Raw genomic sequence first — 16305 nt, forward strand, 5'->3', positions numbered from 1 at the left:
ATTGTTAAAATTTACGGTAAATTCGTTTTACAAATTGTCCTGGTAAATTTACAACACTAAAATCTCTAGTGTGTTGCAAGCGCAAATTAAAATATAATTATATGCCTAATAATTATAATCAATGGGATCATTGTACTCTAGAACCTTTGGCTCAAAAATAAATATTTTCATCAAAAAAAGGTGTTTAGATTTCAAAATCAACATTTTTAATTGATTATTTTTGTTATAGTTCAATACGACAGTTTACACGATCAAGAGTAAGTACTATCGACTAATGAGTAGAATTATGTTGAGTAAACAAACGGAATTGTATTTTGTACGAATCTGTTACATGTCTTCTAATACCTGCTATAGATAACAATTTCTAATTTTTGTATACTTCACGCGAAATAATATACAAATGATAATATTTTAAGTAATTTTACAATAAAAATTTAACTATGATGTACATTTTAAAATATGGTTTTTCCTATAACAGTAGAGAGGCGGCACAAAGTTGAGCTAAGTAACGTTAATAATGCTGTATTTAAATATTACATAATATGATAGTATGGGTGCCAATGAATATATTTAGGTAGGTAGTTGCGAGTATTTTCCATTTCCGTTAAACGATCTTGATGTCGAATGTAAAGCAGCACTCTTGGTAGTTAATGGTGTCCCAGAACATGAACTTGACTATGTAATAAGTCTTACCATAGTCTTTGGGTACGTATAAATTGAACAGCCAATTCTGTTCGGTGTCCTTTTCCACGGGACAACTTGTGTATAAGCATGCGTTCGAGTCAATGTTAAGAAATGGCAAGTCCATCAAAAAGGTTTCAGAGTATAGTTGTGTTTTTGGTAAGTTCGCACCAAATTCTGAAATAAATTTATAATTAATATTCACATGTGAAGAGCAGTTAAAGATCTTAATATTTCCAAATGTTTAATATACTATATAGCTCTGGTCTAGCTGTCCCGCCCGAAGTTGCCCGTTGGTCAAAGATTTGTATTTGAAAAAAGATGTATACATTTTAAATTTTCACAAAATCAGTTAAGTAGTTTTTGAATTTAAATTCAAGTATTTCTAAAACCTTGTATAATGTTACAAACAAAATTACAAAAAGAAATATATTATAATATTGACATTTTTCGGAAAATTATGATAGCTCCCTCACTCCAACGACGTCATTCGAGCCGACTCGTACCGTACTTATGTGAATTATTTTGCATTATTAAGGAAGGGTTCTGTTATTTAGGTTCTGTGATTTTATATACCTACCTATTATATTGTAAATTTTAATTAATTTCCGTAAATATTTTAATAATTGAGAAACTCTCACACGAATTTTATTTTGAACTAGGTATACTTAAAAATTTTCAAAACAATTATTCACTAATTAGTTTACAATAAAAAGGTGGGTTTTCATTTGAAAATGAGAAGTTTGTATCTTCACATGACACTCTTTCAGTAATACAAAAAATCTTAAACTGAAATTTTAGTGTTTAGGTATGTTTAAAAATTCCAAAAAATTAGAATTTTTATACATTTATTATTAAAAGAAAAACGAAGGGTGAGCTGGTTAGTGAATTATTACTCTGTTTATTTTACGTATAATTTGACGATGTAGAACAATGCAGTTTAGAATAAATTGCTGTACCTATTCATTATTTCTAGACATATTATTAAAAATATTTTGATAAACATATAGATACTTGTCACCATGGCCGGATCTATGGGGGAGGGGGGGGGGAAGGTCAGGGATTTATCCCCGCTGTATAATTTTCGTAGGCGTATTTTTAAGGTTTTAAATTTGTAAATTGAAAATTGATAATGGACTTTAAAACAAAAGTCAAAACTACCTAGGTACAAAATAATATTTTACAGGAAATGTGTAATATTAGGTATGTGAATAAAATAAAATAATTTTATTTTTAATCGAGATAAGTAATAAGTAATAACTAATAACATTGATTTAAAAATTAAAAAGGACAAATCTTTGACGTATGGTAAATAAATGACTTAAGTCTAAAATTGACATTTTTGTCTTATAGTGTTATTAAATTCAAACATTTTTATATTTTTTTATTTTGTTGGTACAGATCACGTAAGTCAGCATTATAACTCGCTATCAAGTATCAGTAAAATTTATATTGGTTTAAACAATTTAAGTTACATTATATTTGGTACAAAACATGTATGTGTAACAAATGCCTTTTTATAAACTGAACTTTTTTATAAATATCACCATGGCCACTAGATAAGTGAAAAAGAACAAAAAATTAAATATAATTTGTTATTTGTTTTTAAATACAAGTACACAACTATTAATTTTCTTGATAAACTTGATAGTACAAAAGTACAACATAATTAAATGATTAAAACAAAAATATTATCCTATATTGATATGTAGCCCAAGTCAGATTGAATATTATGTTATACATATTATATTAAAATAAATTAAAAGGAAATTTTTATTCTATTTAGTTAGTTTTTTCATTATAAAATGTTTTTTTTATCTAATTTATGTATATAGTCCAAGATGTCAAATAGACGACCGGGTTCTTATTATTTTGGAACTTTGTAAAATGTAGAATATAGATATTTTTGTACATACATTTAATCCATAAGTAAAGTAAATTTCTTTATCATGTTATAATTATTATATTACAATTTTCAGTACATAATTACATTTTTGTTTTGATTGTAACAAATATTAAAAATGAAAAATGTATAATATTGTTATGTTGTAAATTAAATATTGTTCTTTTACATAAAGCTTTTCATATTAAAAGTAAGCAATCGATACCTAATTTAGATTTGTTAAGAAATAATTCATACATGTTATTATTATCAATATTGTTTATTCTAAACCTTAAACTTAGAATATTGACCACAGATTTTAGCTTTAAATACACCATTATGAAGTGCTACTAAAACTATTACTTGATTAGTTTAAAATTTAAATGTTTCATTTTTAAGTTAAAATCGTTTAAATTATTTATGTGGTAAATAAATTATGGGTACAGTACATTGCGAAAGGTTTTGTAAAGATGGTCCTCACAATACTGTGTGGGTGTGCTTGATTTTTCGTAAAAAAAATACTTATTCTGGTCCTCTCTCTGAGATGGGCGTATTTTTTTTAATTTCCCAGGGTGTTGAAAAGCTAAGATCCGGCCCTGTATGCAACTATCCAAGTGTCCTAAGTAGGTACCTACCTTCCTACCTACTAACATAATATCAAGCCGAATTTTGATATTTCCTATTATTGTGTTATAGTCCCATTTAAAGAATATTATTTATTAATTATACGTACCAGGGTTATACTTGAATGCGATAGACGTGTTCAGGTTGTCTGTCCATTCACATGCTTGGTTGTATAAAGCTTCGGGACATGGATCAATAAACAGATCATATACAACACAACTAGTACCTGAAAAAAAAGAAAAGAAACAGTAAAACAGATAGCCTAATATAAAAAAAAACGGAGTAAAATCTAATAATATTAAAATGTATAGGTTTATAAGTTATAACCAATTATGCAATACTCACTAGGGCACATGCGATAGTTGTTAACTTGTTCGGCGTTCACTGCACTTGCAGCAAGCATTAATCCTACTACAGTTAACACGAAAATCGGCATTGTGTCACGGAATCAGTAACGTACACAAAAAATACTGACACGAGAAAACTTTTATGTCAGTGCGTGTGGTTCGGTACAATTTACCATACTGCGAAAACCCGCGGTGAGGTTATCGTTTATAAATATAGCACCCAATTTTTTTATATGTCAAAGTGGGATTTTATCAAATTCATTTGAATGAATATGTCATGAATGTATCTATGTGTATAGACATAGCGCATAGACATTACACTGGTTAGATATATCAAAATCAAACAATACGAAGCGTCAATAGCGTGTTTATCGTTTATACTGTATTGTTTATACTTACACAGATTCAATATTTATTTAGTATTTATTATAAATTTAGTCGTACCTGCAAACTTTTGCCCCGGTCTCAAGAATTTCCTATTTAAACATTGCAAAAAATCTTGTTTAACACGAATATGTTTGTGAATAAGTCGAAATTACGATTTTTTTTTATGTTATACAATTATCGTAGTATGATATTTCCCTCATATAGGTCCGTAGATTTACTATCGAAAATAAGGGCATTACTCATTAGTCTTATTGTTAGCGATAAGTGGTTCATCTAACTGGAACGATTCACTGCAAATGCTGCCGCTGCAATCCACAGCAAAACTCAAACAAAAATAAATAAGTACTTTTTTAAAATATTTTTCTGTTTCTAATTTTTGTTTATACATTGTTAAAATTATACATAGGTACATATTATATAAACAGTAAATACATTCATATTATAATAAATGCATACTTTACAAAAAAAAAATGTCTAACCAATTTTTAATTTTTTGTTTTTTGGACGACCCGCTCGAATTCTTGGAGAACTCGAACTTTTTGGTCGGTCCCTTTAACTTTGAATCACCGAAGTTCGGCTCTATATTTTATGTAACTCTAGTGTTTGAGACTTTTTGCAGTTGCATATTATTATTGTGTGTGATGGTCGTAGATTATTTCAAGTATAAGATATAAATTTGTTTTGTGAAATGGTAAAATTAAGTAGGTATACAAGGTTTGACTTTGCATATTTGACAATCTGTTGGCGTATTTGTTCCCTTTATTATTTTAGATTTTGTACTCTGTTCTGTATCTTGCAGTGATGTACTTCCGGATACACACAATGCCACACACACAATGCCTAATAAGCAAACAATATAAATTTATACTATATATAGTAATAATATGAAGTATAATAATATAGGTAGTTTATTGAATACGTCGTATTCAATAACGCAAACACGCTAATAATAAAATATGTAAATTTCATCATTATTTTTATGAAATTAAATACAATTGAGTACCTAACTATATGATGCAGACGTGATATTTTCATTGACTTATTTGAATGCGTGAACTTTGTATTTTTGTGTATCACAATGCGAAAATGCATACCGTATTCATACACAATATAATAAAATATAATATAATGTGTAATAAACGCTGACTTCATATACAATACCGTATCATTGATGTGTGTGTGTGTGCCAAGGACTGGAACCTTTATGATATTATCGGTTTGGGTTCCCTAAAATTCAGTTTTGGTTCTGGTTTCGGTTTTTAAAAATATCAAATTTTGGTTTTGGTTAATAAACCGGTTTTAACCCTTATTATTTGATTTTTTTTAAATTTTATTTTTATCAATAAAGTACTACATAAAAATGAACATATTAATAACCTATATTTAGTGTCAGGTATTAATTAAGTGTAACTATTTCAGAATTTAGGTAATATTATAAAAAATAATCATTAAAAAATATAAATTAAAATAAATCAATACATTTTAATATTTACAATAAATAAAAAATTATTATTAAAAAAAAAAAGAATGAATTTTTGACAAGCTTGGGTGACCCATGTTTCAGTTTGATATAATAATTTATAACTTACATATTAAAATATAAATATAAACAATGTATAACAGTAACAAAGACGGAAGAACAGTTCAGTAGTAAGTACAGCCGAAGTGTCGTACAGAGCATAGTATAGAGTATAGAGTTAACGATACTCGCAATCCGCATTAGGTTCAGGTATTTAATATTATCACTGCGGGCATATTAGTAAGATAACAATTAAATTTATAATTTATGTGACAACTGATCTTGAATTCTGAAACACTTATAAACGTCCAAATTGGTATAATTTTCAGAAATTTTACATCAACTATTTCGAATTGCGATTTGCGATACGTAACATGGAAATAACAATTTGGAATTATTGGTGTTTCTTTTATGACAATTCCGTTGTACACATAATAATATTCTTATTTCTTGGCATCGATACACTTTTATAGGTCTACGATTTTATAATTATTTATTATTACTAATAAGTAATAACAAACTTATAACTTAGTAGTTATTACCTACTTACACCATAGATAAAATATCTGTTGGATTTTGGAACCGAAAAAAACCGTAAAAACCTCTACATCAAAATATAGGTTTCGGTATTCTAAAAAAATGTATTTAAGGGTTCCGGACCGGTTTCGGTCCCAAGATTTTTAAAAGGTTTCGGTCTAAAACCGGTCAATTTTGGTACGGTTCCAGTCCCTGGTGTATGTATAGTCCGAAATCCGAATGTACCTATGTACCTATGTTATATAAATTATAAACGTACGTACAATTCTATTTAAAAGTAGGCCAATATAAAATAAATGATAATAACAAATACACAATATGTGATTTTTAAACCCTTTAAGAGGATGTCAGTGCATTATTTGTTTTCTCTCTCTAGCCCACGCGCAACATAGACGAAATGCATTTGCGCAGAATCGTTTTTTCTATGTTTTTAATTAATCTTAGAGTACCTAAAATCACTCATTACAAAAAATATAGAAAATAATATTTTTGAGGGAATGACGTATCGATTTCTCTAAATATTGTTTCAAAACGATTTAAACATAATTTAAATTTACAAAAATTTTTTGTTTATTTTGAAAGTCGAATACACAGTCAAATAACAATCAAGTATAAAACCGATACGTCATTCCCTCTAAAATATTTTTTTCTATCTTTTTTGTAATAAGGTGATTTACTTTAAAATTACTTAAAAACATAGAAAAAACGATTCTGCGCAAATACGTTTTGTCTGTGTTGCGCGTGGGTCAAAGAGAGAAACAAATAGTGCGCTGACATCCTCTTAATTAGCACAATAAATTGCTGCTGTACTGGAGGTAAGACTATGTTGTTAGACTAACCTAACCCGCCATGGCTTACGTCGGTGACCGCTCGCACATATTATTTTGACCTTTTCGTTCTACCTACGAGCGATTAAAACAAAAATTAAAGAAACTAATTTTAAAAAAACTCTCGCTTATATCAGAATACCATTGCGCTCGTTTTGAAATATTTGCATCGTTCCGTCTCCACATGATATAGGTAGTATGGTAAACTGTATATGAGTGATTTCGATATTATAATAACACATCCACAATAATATTATATCATAGTATGAGTTTTTTTAAACATTTTAACCAACAAAGTTGCTGCTGTATTGAGGGTAAGACGTTGTTTCCGCCGCGGCTTATATCGGATAATATTCCATACCTCCGAACGCGCCGCGATTCGGCGACCGATCACACAAATTCTGATCTTTTCGTTCTACAAACGAGCAGTTAAAACAAAAACTAAAAAAACTAGTTTTCAAAAACCCTCGTGTATATCAGAATATCATTGCGCTTGACTTGAAATATTTTAATCCTTCCGTCTCCTGTCTCCACATATAATAACTATACTAAGGTACACTGTACGAGTGATTTCGATATTTCTGTCGGGGTGGGGGGAGGGGGAGCACCACAATAATATCGATATTGTTGTGTTCTGTGCACATGTATAATACTTTATACATAGAAGTCAGGCCGACGGCAAAGATGTCCATCGATTAAACAATGCCCATAATCAGCACTGTTCAAAAATATTAAAACGATATTAGTGTGCAAGGATGTGTGTGTGTGTGTGTGTGTGTGTGTGTGTGTGTGTGTGTGTGTGTGAAAGAGAGTGTGTGTGTTTGTAGAGATGGAGAATTTCTATAAAAAAAAAATATCGGTCAATATTTACCAATAAAGTAGTAAAAATAGTAAAATAGAATCTCAGGTAAAATAATAAAAATTTTTTATTAGCAAATACGATTGTTATCAATTATTACTATTGTTGTATTGTTGATAAATTTAGTTCTTTCTAATAAAAACAATAAATAATTAAAAATGGATCTATAGTTCTGTATCAGTACATATTATGAATATATAATTATTCATAATTCAATTAATAAATAATCAAAATTAATTTATCAAAATTACCACATAATTTCTTTTAAAATATGATAAGTATAATAATTATTGTATTGGTATTTATTGTCAGTTGATAAGAAAGATATCTTTTTGCAATTCAGGATAGGCGTTTTTGATTGCATTTGATTGGAGGGACTCAACATTATTTTGGGTAAAAAATATTGGTAAAATGTATGGTAAATTCTTTTACTGGTAAAAATTTACCAAGTCAATGTACAACACTAAAATCTCTAGTGTGTTGCAAGCGCAAATTAAAATATAATTTGTCTGTCTCGTCACTCATCACTAATATCCATTTTCATCGTTGTTGTAACTTGTATTGCATTTTAAGTTTTTAAGATTGAAAGTAATTTTAATTACTACAGGTCAGTGGCAATGCCACTCTAACTCGTCTAAATTAAATGAAAGTCTGGTTACCTACAAACTACCCGACAACTGTCAGGCGCATTAATTATTATTGTCTTTGTTTTGGTATAATTGTCATAAAAATATAGTCCTTTGAATATTCTCGATCTCGAATTTATATACAAATATTAAAGTACAAAGTAGAATTGATGGGGCAGGGTGCATTAATAATATTCATTATTAATATAATATAATATCTCCGATACCTAATCACACACCGCGTAATACCAAATAGGTGCTTGTTTATGTGTGTGTGTATTGTAGAGATGGAGAATTTACGTAAAAAAAAAATATTGGTAAATTTACCAATAAAGTGGTAATAATGGTAAAATAGAATCACGGGCTAAATAATAACATTTCATAGAGGCGTCTTTTTTATTAATAAATACAATTGTTATTATTTATTACTATTGTGGTATTGTTGACAAATTTAGTTCTTTCTAATAAATAATTAAAAATGGATCTATAGTTCTGTATCAGTACATATTATGAATATTTAATTATTCATAATACAATTAATTTACAAAAATGACCACAGAATTTATTTTATTTTTTATGTTCAAAAGTCGAAACATTTATATTTATTTACTTTTTACTATTAAGTACTTATATACAGTGTCGCGAAAAATATGGAAAATATGATAAGTATAATAATTATTGCATTGGTATTTATTGTCAGTTGATAAAAAGAAATCTCTTTGCAATTCAAAATAGGCGTTTATGATTGCATTTAATTGGAGGGACTTAACATTAAAAATTGTTAAAATTTACGGTAAATTCGTTTTAAAAATTGTCCTGGTAAATTTACAACACTTACATCTCTAGTGTATTGCATGAGCAAATTAAAATATAATTATATGCCTAATAATTATAATCAATGGGATCATTGTACTCTAGAACCTTTGGCTCAAAAATAAATATTTTCATAAAAAAAAGGTGTTTAGATTTCAAAATCAAAATTTTTAATTGATTATTTTTGTTATAGTTCAACACGACAGTTTATACGATCAAGAGTAAGTACTATCGACTAATGAGTAGAATTATGTTGAGTAAACAAACGGAATTGTATTTTGTACGAATCTGTTACATGTCTTCTAATACCTGCTATAGATAACAATTTCTAATTTTTGTATACTTCACGCGAAAAAATATACAAATGATTATATTTTAAGTAATTTTACAATAAAAATTTAACTATGATGTACATTTTAAAATATGGTTTTTCCTATAACAGTAGAGAGGCACAAAGTTGAGCTAAGTAACGTTAATAATGCTGTATTTAAATATTACATAATATGATAGTATGGGTGCCAATGAATATATTTAGGTAGGTAGTTGCGAGTATTTTCCATTTCCGTTAAACGATCTTGATGTCGAATTTAAAGCAGCACTGTGGGTTGTCACTGTGGGCATTAGGTTCGGTGTCCCAGAACTTAAACTTGACTGTGTAACTAGTCCTAGGATAGTTTTTGGATACGAATAATTTGTACAGCCAATACTGTTCGGTGTTTTTCATCACGGGACAACTTGTGTATAAGCATGCGTTCGTGTCCATGTCCAAAAACGGCAAGTCTAACAAAAAGGTTTCAGCGTATAGTCTTGTCTTTGGTAAGTTCGAATTAAATTCTGAAATGAATTTATAATTAATATTCAAACGTAAAAAGCAGTTAAAAATTTTAATATTTCCAAATGTATAATGATATACTATATTTAGCCCTGGTTTAGCTGTCCCGCCCGACGTTGCCCGCGGGCCAAAGATTTGTATTTGTAAAAATGTAAAAATTTTAAATTTTCACAAAATTGGTTAAGTAATTTTTGAATTAAAATTCAAATATTGAAATTAACACATCAATTTTACACAGGGACGGGTCCAGGGGGACCTTAGGGACCGTGGTCACTCCCAAGCCTGTATTTCTAAATTGCAAACAAAATTACAAAAATAAATATATTATAATATCGACATTTTTCTAAAAATTATGATTGGCAACACAATTTTTCACAAATGTGAAAAACACATAACATTTAGATACTTTTCGCCATGGCTGGTTCTAGGGGGGTAGAGAAGTCAGCGATTTCCCCGCTGTATAATTTTCGTGGGCGTATTTTTAAGGTTTTATAATTGTAAATTAAAAATTGAAAATGGACTTTAAAACAATAGTCAACAACTAGGTAGAAAATAATACTTTACAGGAAATGTGTAATATTGGGTACCTCTATGTGAATAAAATAAAATAATTTTATTTTTAATCGAGATAAGTAATAACTAATAACATTGATTTGAAAATTAAAAAGGACAAATATGAAATAGGTACACAGCGGAAGACGTGTACACTTAGTCTTAGTCTTAGTCTATCAACAATTAATGTAGGTACTCTCCGATTAGTGACATAATAAAGTATTGTAAATAAAATCGTTTTCTTGCATATAATATAATATTATATTGATAGTTATTTAAAACTTAATCTTAAAAAAGTAGGTTAGCGCATTTCGGTGGTGAATATTATGTTTTACATATTATATTAAAATAATTTAAAAGGAAATTTATATTCTATTTGTTTAGTTTTTTTTATTATAAACTGCTTTTTTATCTAATTTATTTTTATAGTACAAGATGCCAAATAGACAACTGGGTTCTTATTATTTTGGAAATTTATAAAATGTAGAATGTAGATATTTTTGTACATACATTTAATCCATAAGTTATAATCCATGATAAAGTAAATTTCTTTATCATGTTATAATCATTATATTACAATATTGTCAGTACCTACATAATTACATTTTTGTTTTTATTGTAACAAATATTAAAAAGGTGGGTAAGTGGATGTCGCTCTGCTGTACAGTAGGTTACAAGTGGATCACTGTAATGGATGGTGTTAAATTTGGATTCAATGATATAATATCATTGTATGAGAAAAACGATTCAGAGCGAAAACCGTCAGACAGCCTATGATATTACCAAGTATATTTGATGATACTATTGTGTATAAAGTAATTTATATATAACCTATTTACGTGGAATCTTGTTTTAAATTTTAAATTTTTAACCCTTGGCTATAAAAGTTGAACATTTTATAAATTTTTAACACCAAAAAAATAAATACGTTTAAATAGTGTGTTACACACAATAACATTAATTAGTTATATTATATACGAGTCATTAGTCAATAGCATACACTTATAATATTATATCACTAGTGCCGATATATTATAGCCTCTTGGTTAGGTTTTTATTAACGATAGGAACATTTAATGGTTAGATAGTATGTAGGTATGAAAAATGTTATTAATTTATTATTTATTATTTACAGCGTAAAAATAAATATTAAAATAATAAAGGTGGCTAATAATAAAAGGTATAATAAAAGTGGATGACGCTCTGCTGTACAATAGGTTACAAGTGGGTCACTGTAATGGATGGTGTTAAATTTGAATTCAATGATATAATATCATTGTATAAGAAAAATGATTCTGAGCGAAAACGGCCAGTCAGCATATGATATTACCAAGTATATTTGATGATATTATTGTGAATAAAGTCATTTATATATAACCTATTTACGTGGAGCCTTGTTTTAAATTTTCAATCCTTAGCTAAAAAAGTTGAAAATTTTATAAATTTTTTACTACAAAATAATTATTAAATTTTAAATTTGAGAAATTTTGTCAAAATTTGAACTTTAAATGCTTATTAAAAAAATTGTGACTATGTATTTTTAATGTTTTTCACCTGGTATTGTAACAATATATCAGGAGCCTTGCATTAAATGTTTACGCTACACATAATTTAGGTTGAATTAGTTGAAATTCTTAAAAAATAACTATTGGCGATTGAAAGTCAGTACCGGATCTACACATTATGTAACTCGGGGGACAACATAATATCAGCGCCCCTAAAAGTTACTACTCAAAAATGTATTTCCGAAAACAGCTCAAAAAGAGTCAAAATATTTTCAAAACTGTATGATGTATAGAAAATGAAACTATAAACATTCAGTAAAATTGTCATATATCTACAGTTATTCGTTTTTGAATAACAACAAAATAGCAAAATCGTTACACGAAAATCGAGTGAATATCAAATGTTGTAAAAATATGAATTTCAAACGCTTATAAAAATTTAATTTGACTTTATTGTAGACATTTTTTTTTTAATAAAGGTAAACAAACTTAAGGTTAATCTTGTATTACATTTTCAAATCATAGATTTAAAAAGAAAATTTTTTATGAATTCTCAACCTAAAACAAATTGCTAATTTTTGTGATTTTTACGTATTTTGTCAAGATTTGAACTTTAAATGCTTATAAATAAAACTGCGACTAAGGATTTTTTTTCATCTGCCTTTGAAACAATAACCTAGGATTCTTCTATTAAATTTTCAAGCTTTTTTAACCAACAAATAAAATTTTATTGATATTTATAGAAAAATAAACTAAAAAAAAATGGAAACTGAAAATATTCGTAAACAGCTCAAAATAATTCAAAATATTTGGTTATGGTGTATAGAAAATGCTAATATAAACATTCACTCAAAATTTCATGTACCTACAGTCATTTGTTTTGTCAAAACAACTGGGTAATTTTTACTTTTGACCCCTAAAGTACCAACTAGATTCACTTTCGTATCAGAAAAGTTACTGTTGAAGAAAATCCAAGCATTTTTACTATCCTAAAAGGTGATGATAGACTTTTTGACTTTTTTTTATTACTACACAATACTTATTAAATACGCAATAACTATTAACTACGAAAATTTCGAAAGATAGTACTAACAGTATCGTCATCCGGAGTTTGCGTGTAGCTGTACTGGTCCTAGTACTAATGAACATATGTTATGTCATACAAATGTGTGTCTCATATGTATGGTAACAATAGTTTGTGTATATGTGTACCCGGATGACTATAATACGTAGGCCTATAAAGCCTTCTACGTGGACCCTAAGAGCCTTGTGTTCAATTTACAATCTTTAGCTATAAAAGTTGAACATTTTATAAATTTTTAACTACAAAATAATTATTAAATTATAAATTTGATAAATGTTGACAAAATTCGATCTTTAAATGCTTATAAAAAAAAAATTGTGCCTATGTATTTTTTAATATTTTTCAACTGCCTTTCAACTTTTTCTAACAATATGTATTAAATTTTTACACTTTTTGGCCCAACAGATAAAACTTTATTGATATTTATTGAAAAAAAAACTAAAAAAATTGAAAACTGAAAATGTCCGTAAACAGCTCAAAAAGATTCAAAATATTTTCAAAATTGTATGGTGTACAGAAAATTCTAATATAAGCATGCAGTGAAATTTTCAAGTTTCTAAATTTGTTTGTTTTTTAATTACAACAAAATAAGGAAATCGCTACATGAGAAATCGAGTGAATATCCAATGATGTAAACATTTTAATTTCAAACGCTCATAAAAATTTAATTTGAGTTTCTTATTGACATTTTTTTTTTTGATAAAGGTAGACAAACTTATGTGGAATCTTGTATGACATTTTAAAACCTTAGATTTAAAAAGAAAAATTTTTACGAATTTTTAACTCAAAATAATTTGCTAATTTTCATGATTTTTCCATATTTTGTCAATTTATGAACTTTGAATGCTTAGAAAAAAAAACTGTGACTAAGGATTATTAATATTTTTCATCTGCCTTTGAAACAATGTACTAGGAGCCTTCTATTAAATTTTCAAGCTCTTTTAGCCAACAAATAAAATTTTATTGATATCTTTAGGAAAAAAACTAAAAAAAAATGGAAAATGAAAATGTCCCTAAATAGTTCAAAATAAATCAAAATATTTTGAAAATGTTATAGTGTATAGGAAACGCAAATATAAACAACCAGTGAAAATTTCAAGTATCTACGGTTATTTGTTTTAAAGTTACACCAAAAACCAAATTCAATTTTGTGAAAAATCAATTTTGTGTAAAAATTCCCGTATTTCCTTAATTTTTCTTTTGTTTATCTTGTCGCTTGTGAAAACTATTGGGAAATTTTGACCCCCCAAAGTACCAACTAGATTCACTTTCCTATCAGAAAAGGTACTGTTGAAGAAAATTGAAGCATTTTTACTGCTCTAAAAGGTGTTCTCAGACACAAAAATAAAAAAATAAAAATAAAAAAAAGCACACATCATTGTAAAATCAATACATTCATCGCTCCGCTCAGAACCTAAAATGAAAAATGTATAGGTAATACTGTTAAGTCGTAAATTAAATATTGTTCTTTTACATAAAGCTTTTTATATTAAAAATAAGCAATGAATACCTAATTTAAATTTGTTGTAAATAATTTAAAAATGTTATTATTATCAATATTATTTATTCTAAACCTGAAACTTAGAAATATTGACCACAGGTTTTGTAAATGTTGCTCCTCAAAATACTGTGTTAGTGTGCTTGATTTTTCGTAAAAAAAAATACTTATCCTGGTAATCTCCCTGAGATGGGTGTATTTTTTTAATTTTCCCCTGGTGTTAAAAAGCTAAGATCCGGCCATACAGGGCCGGATACATACAGGTAAGTATCCAAGTGTCCTAAGTACCCACTTTCTTACCTACAAACATAATATCAAGCCAAATTTGTATAATTCCTATTATTGTGTTGTAGTACTATTTAAAGAATATTAATTATACGTACTAGGTATATATTTGAATGCAATAGACGCGTTCACGGTTTGTGGAAATTCACATGCTTGGTTGTATAAAGCTTCGGGACATGGATTAATAAACAAATCATATACAACACAATTAGTACCTGAAAAAAAGAAAAGAAATAGTAAAACAGCAAGTAATATAAAAAAAAAACGGAGTAAAATCTAATAATATTAAAATGTATAAGTTTATAAGTTATAACCAATTATGCAATACTCACTCCGGCACATGCGAAAGTTTTTGACTTGTTCGGCGTTCACTGCACTTGCAGCAAGCATTCCTACTACAGTTAACACGAAAATCGGCATTGTGTCACGAAATCAGCAACGTAGGTACACTAAATACTGGCACGAGAAAGCTTTGATGTCAGTGCGTGTGGTTTGGTACAATTTATCATACTGCGATAACCCGCGGGGAGGGTATCGTTTATATATAGAGCACACAAGTTTTTTACGTCAAAGTGGGGGTTCATGTGTATGTGTGTGTGTGTGTGTGTGTGTGTGTGTGTGTGTGTGGGTGGGTGTGTTTGTAGTCTGAAATCCGAATGTACCTATGTTATATAAATTATAAACGTACATACAATTCTATTTAAACGTAGATCAATATAAAATATATTATAATAACAAATACATAATATATGATTTGTAAACCTTTTAATTAGCACAGTTGCTGCTATACTGGAAGTAAGACTACATTGTTAGCATAAGCTAACCAGCCGTGGCTTATGTCGGCGACCGCTCATACATAATATTTTGACCTTTTCGTTCTACCTACGAGTAGTTAAAACAAATATTAAATAAACTAATTTTAAGAAACTCTCTTGATTGGAGGGACTCAACATTATTTTGGGTAAAAAAAAATGGAAAAAATTTACCTAGTAAAATGTACACTTACATCTCTAGTGTATTGCATGCACAAATTAAAACATAATTATATGCCTAATAATTATAATCAATTGGATCAATTGTACTCTATAACTGTTACTATGGTACTATATGGTTCACTGTACGAATGATTTCGATATTTCTGTCGTGGGGGGGGGGGGGGCACCGCAATAATATCGATATGGTTGTACTCTGTGCACATGTATAATACTTTATACATAGAAGTCTGGCCGACGGCAGAAATGTCCGTCGATTGAATATTGCCCATAATCAGCGCTGTTCATGAATAGGGTTAAAACGATATTAGTGTGCGAGGTGTGTGTGTGTGTGTGTGTGAGAGAGAGTGTGTGTTTTTAGAGATGGAGAATTTAGGAAAAAAAAAAATATCGGTCAATTTACCAATAAAGTGGTAAAAATAGTAAAATAGAATCTCAGGTTAAATAATAAAAAT

General features: G+C 28.3%; 2 protein-coding genes across 2 annotated transcripts; both read right to left on the bottom strand.

Moving 5' to 3' along the window:
• Positions 1-466: 466 nt before the first annotated feature.
• Positions 467-3667, bottom strand: LOC132937277 (uncharacterized). The gene is made up of 3 exons (XM_061004116.1): positions 3533-3667; positions 3297-3413; positions 467-858 (listed from the first exon to the last, which is right to left on the bottom strand). Exons 1-3 carry the CDS (start codon positions 3621-3623, stop codon positions 605-607), a joined length of 462 nt encoding a protein of 153 aa, XP_060860099.1. The 5' UTR covers positions 3624-3667; the 3' UTR covers positions 467-604.
• A 6000-nt stretch (positions 3668-9667) lies between these two features.
• On the bottom strand, positions 9668-15278 carry LOC132937561 (MD-2-related lipid-recognition protein-like). Its single transcript, XM_061004383.1, has 3 exons — positions 15191-15278; positions 14957-15073; positions 9668-9936 (listed from the first exon to the last, which is right to left on the bottom strand). Exons 1-3 carry the CDS (start codon positions 15276-15278, stop codon positions 9668-9670), a joined length of 474 nt encoding a protein of 157 aa, XP_060860366.1.
• Positions 15279-16305: the final 1027 nt, after the last annotated feature.

Source organism: Metopolophium dirhodum, chromosome 1, assembly GCF_019925205.1.
Source record: "Metopolophium dirhodum isolate CAU chromosome 1, ASM1992520v1, whole genome shotgun sequence".
In the NCBI taxonomy this organism is placed as follows: Eukaryota; Metazoa; Arthropoda; class Insecta; order Hemiptera; family Aphididae; genus Metopolophium; species Metopolophium dirhodum.

What these genes read in the sequence shown, in the direction of transcription:
- LOC132937277 (XM_061004116.1), bottom strand. Translation starts at nt 3,623, where the DNA reads ATGCCGATTTTCGTGTTAACTGTAGTAGGATTAATGCTTGCTGCAAGT. An exon ending in CAACTATCGCATGTGCCCTA is followed by an intron (nt 3,414 to 3,532) that starts GTGAGTATTGCA and finishes CTTTTTTTTCAG; the next exon opens with GTACTAGTTGTGTTGTATAT. An exon ending in CGCATTCAAGTATAACCCTG is followed by an intron (nt 859 to 3,296) that starts GTACGTATAATT and finishes AATTTATTTCAG; the next exon opens with AATTTGGTGCGAACTTACCA.
- LOC132937561 (XM_061004383.1), bottom strand. Translation starts at nt 15,278, where the DNA reads ATGCCGATTTTCGTGTTAACTGTAGTAGGAATGCTTGCTGCAAGTGCA. An exon ending in AAACTTTCGCATGTGCCGGA is followed by an intron (nt 15,074 to 15,190) that starts GTGAGTATTGCA and finishes TCTTTTTTTCAG; the next exon opens with GTACTAATTGTGTTGTATAT. An exon ending in TGCATTCAAATATATACCTA is followed by an intron (nt 9,937 to 14,956) that starts GTACGTATAATT and finishes AATTCATTTCAG; the next exon opens with AATTTAATTCGAACTTACCA.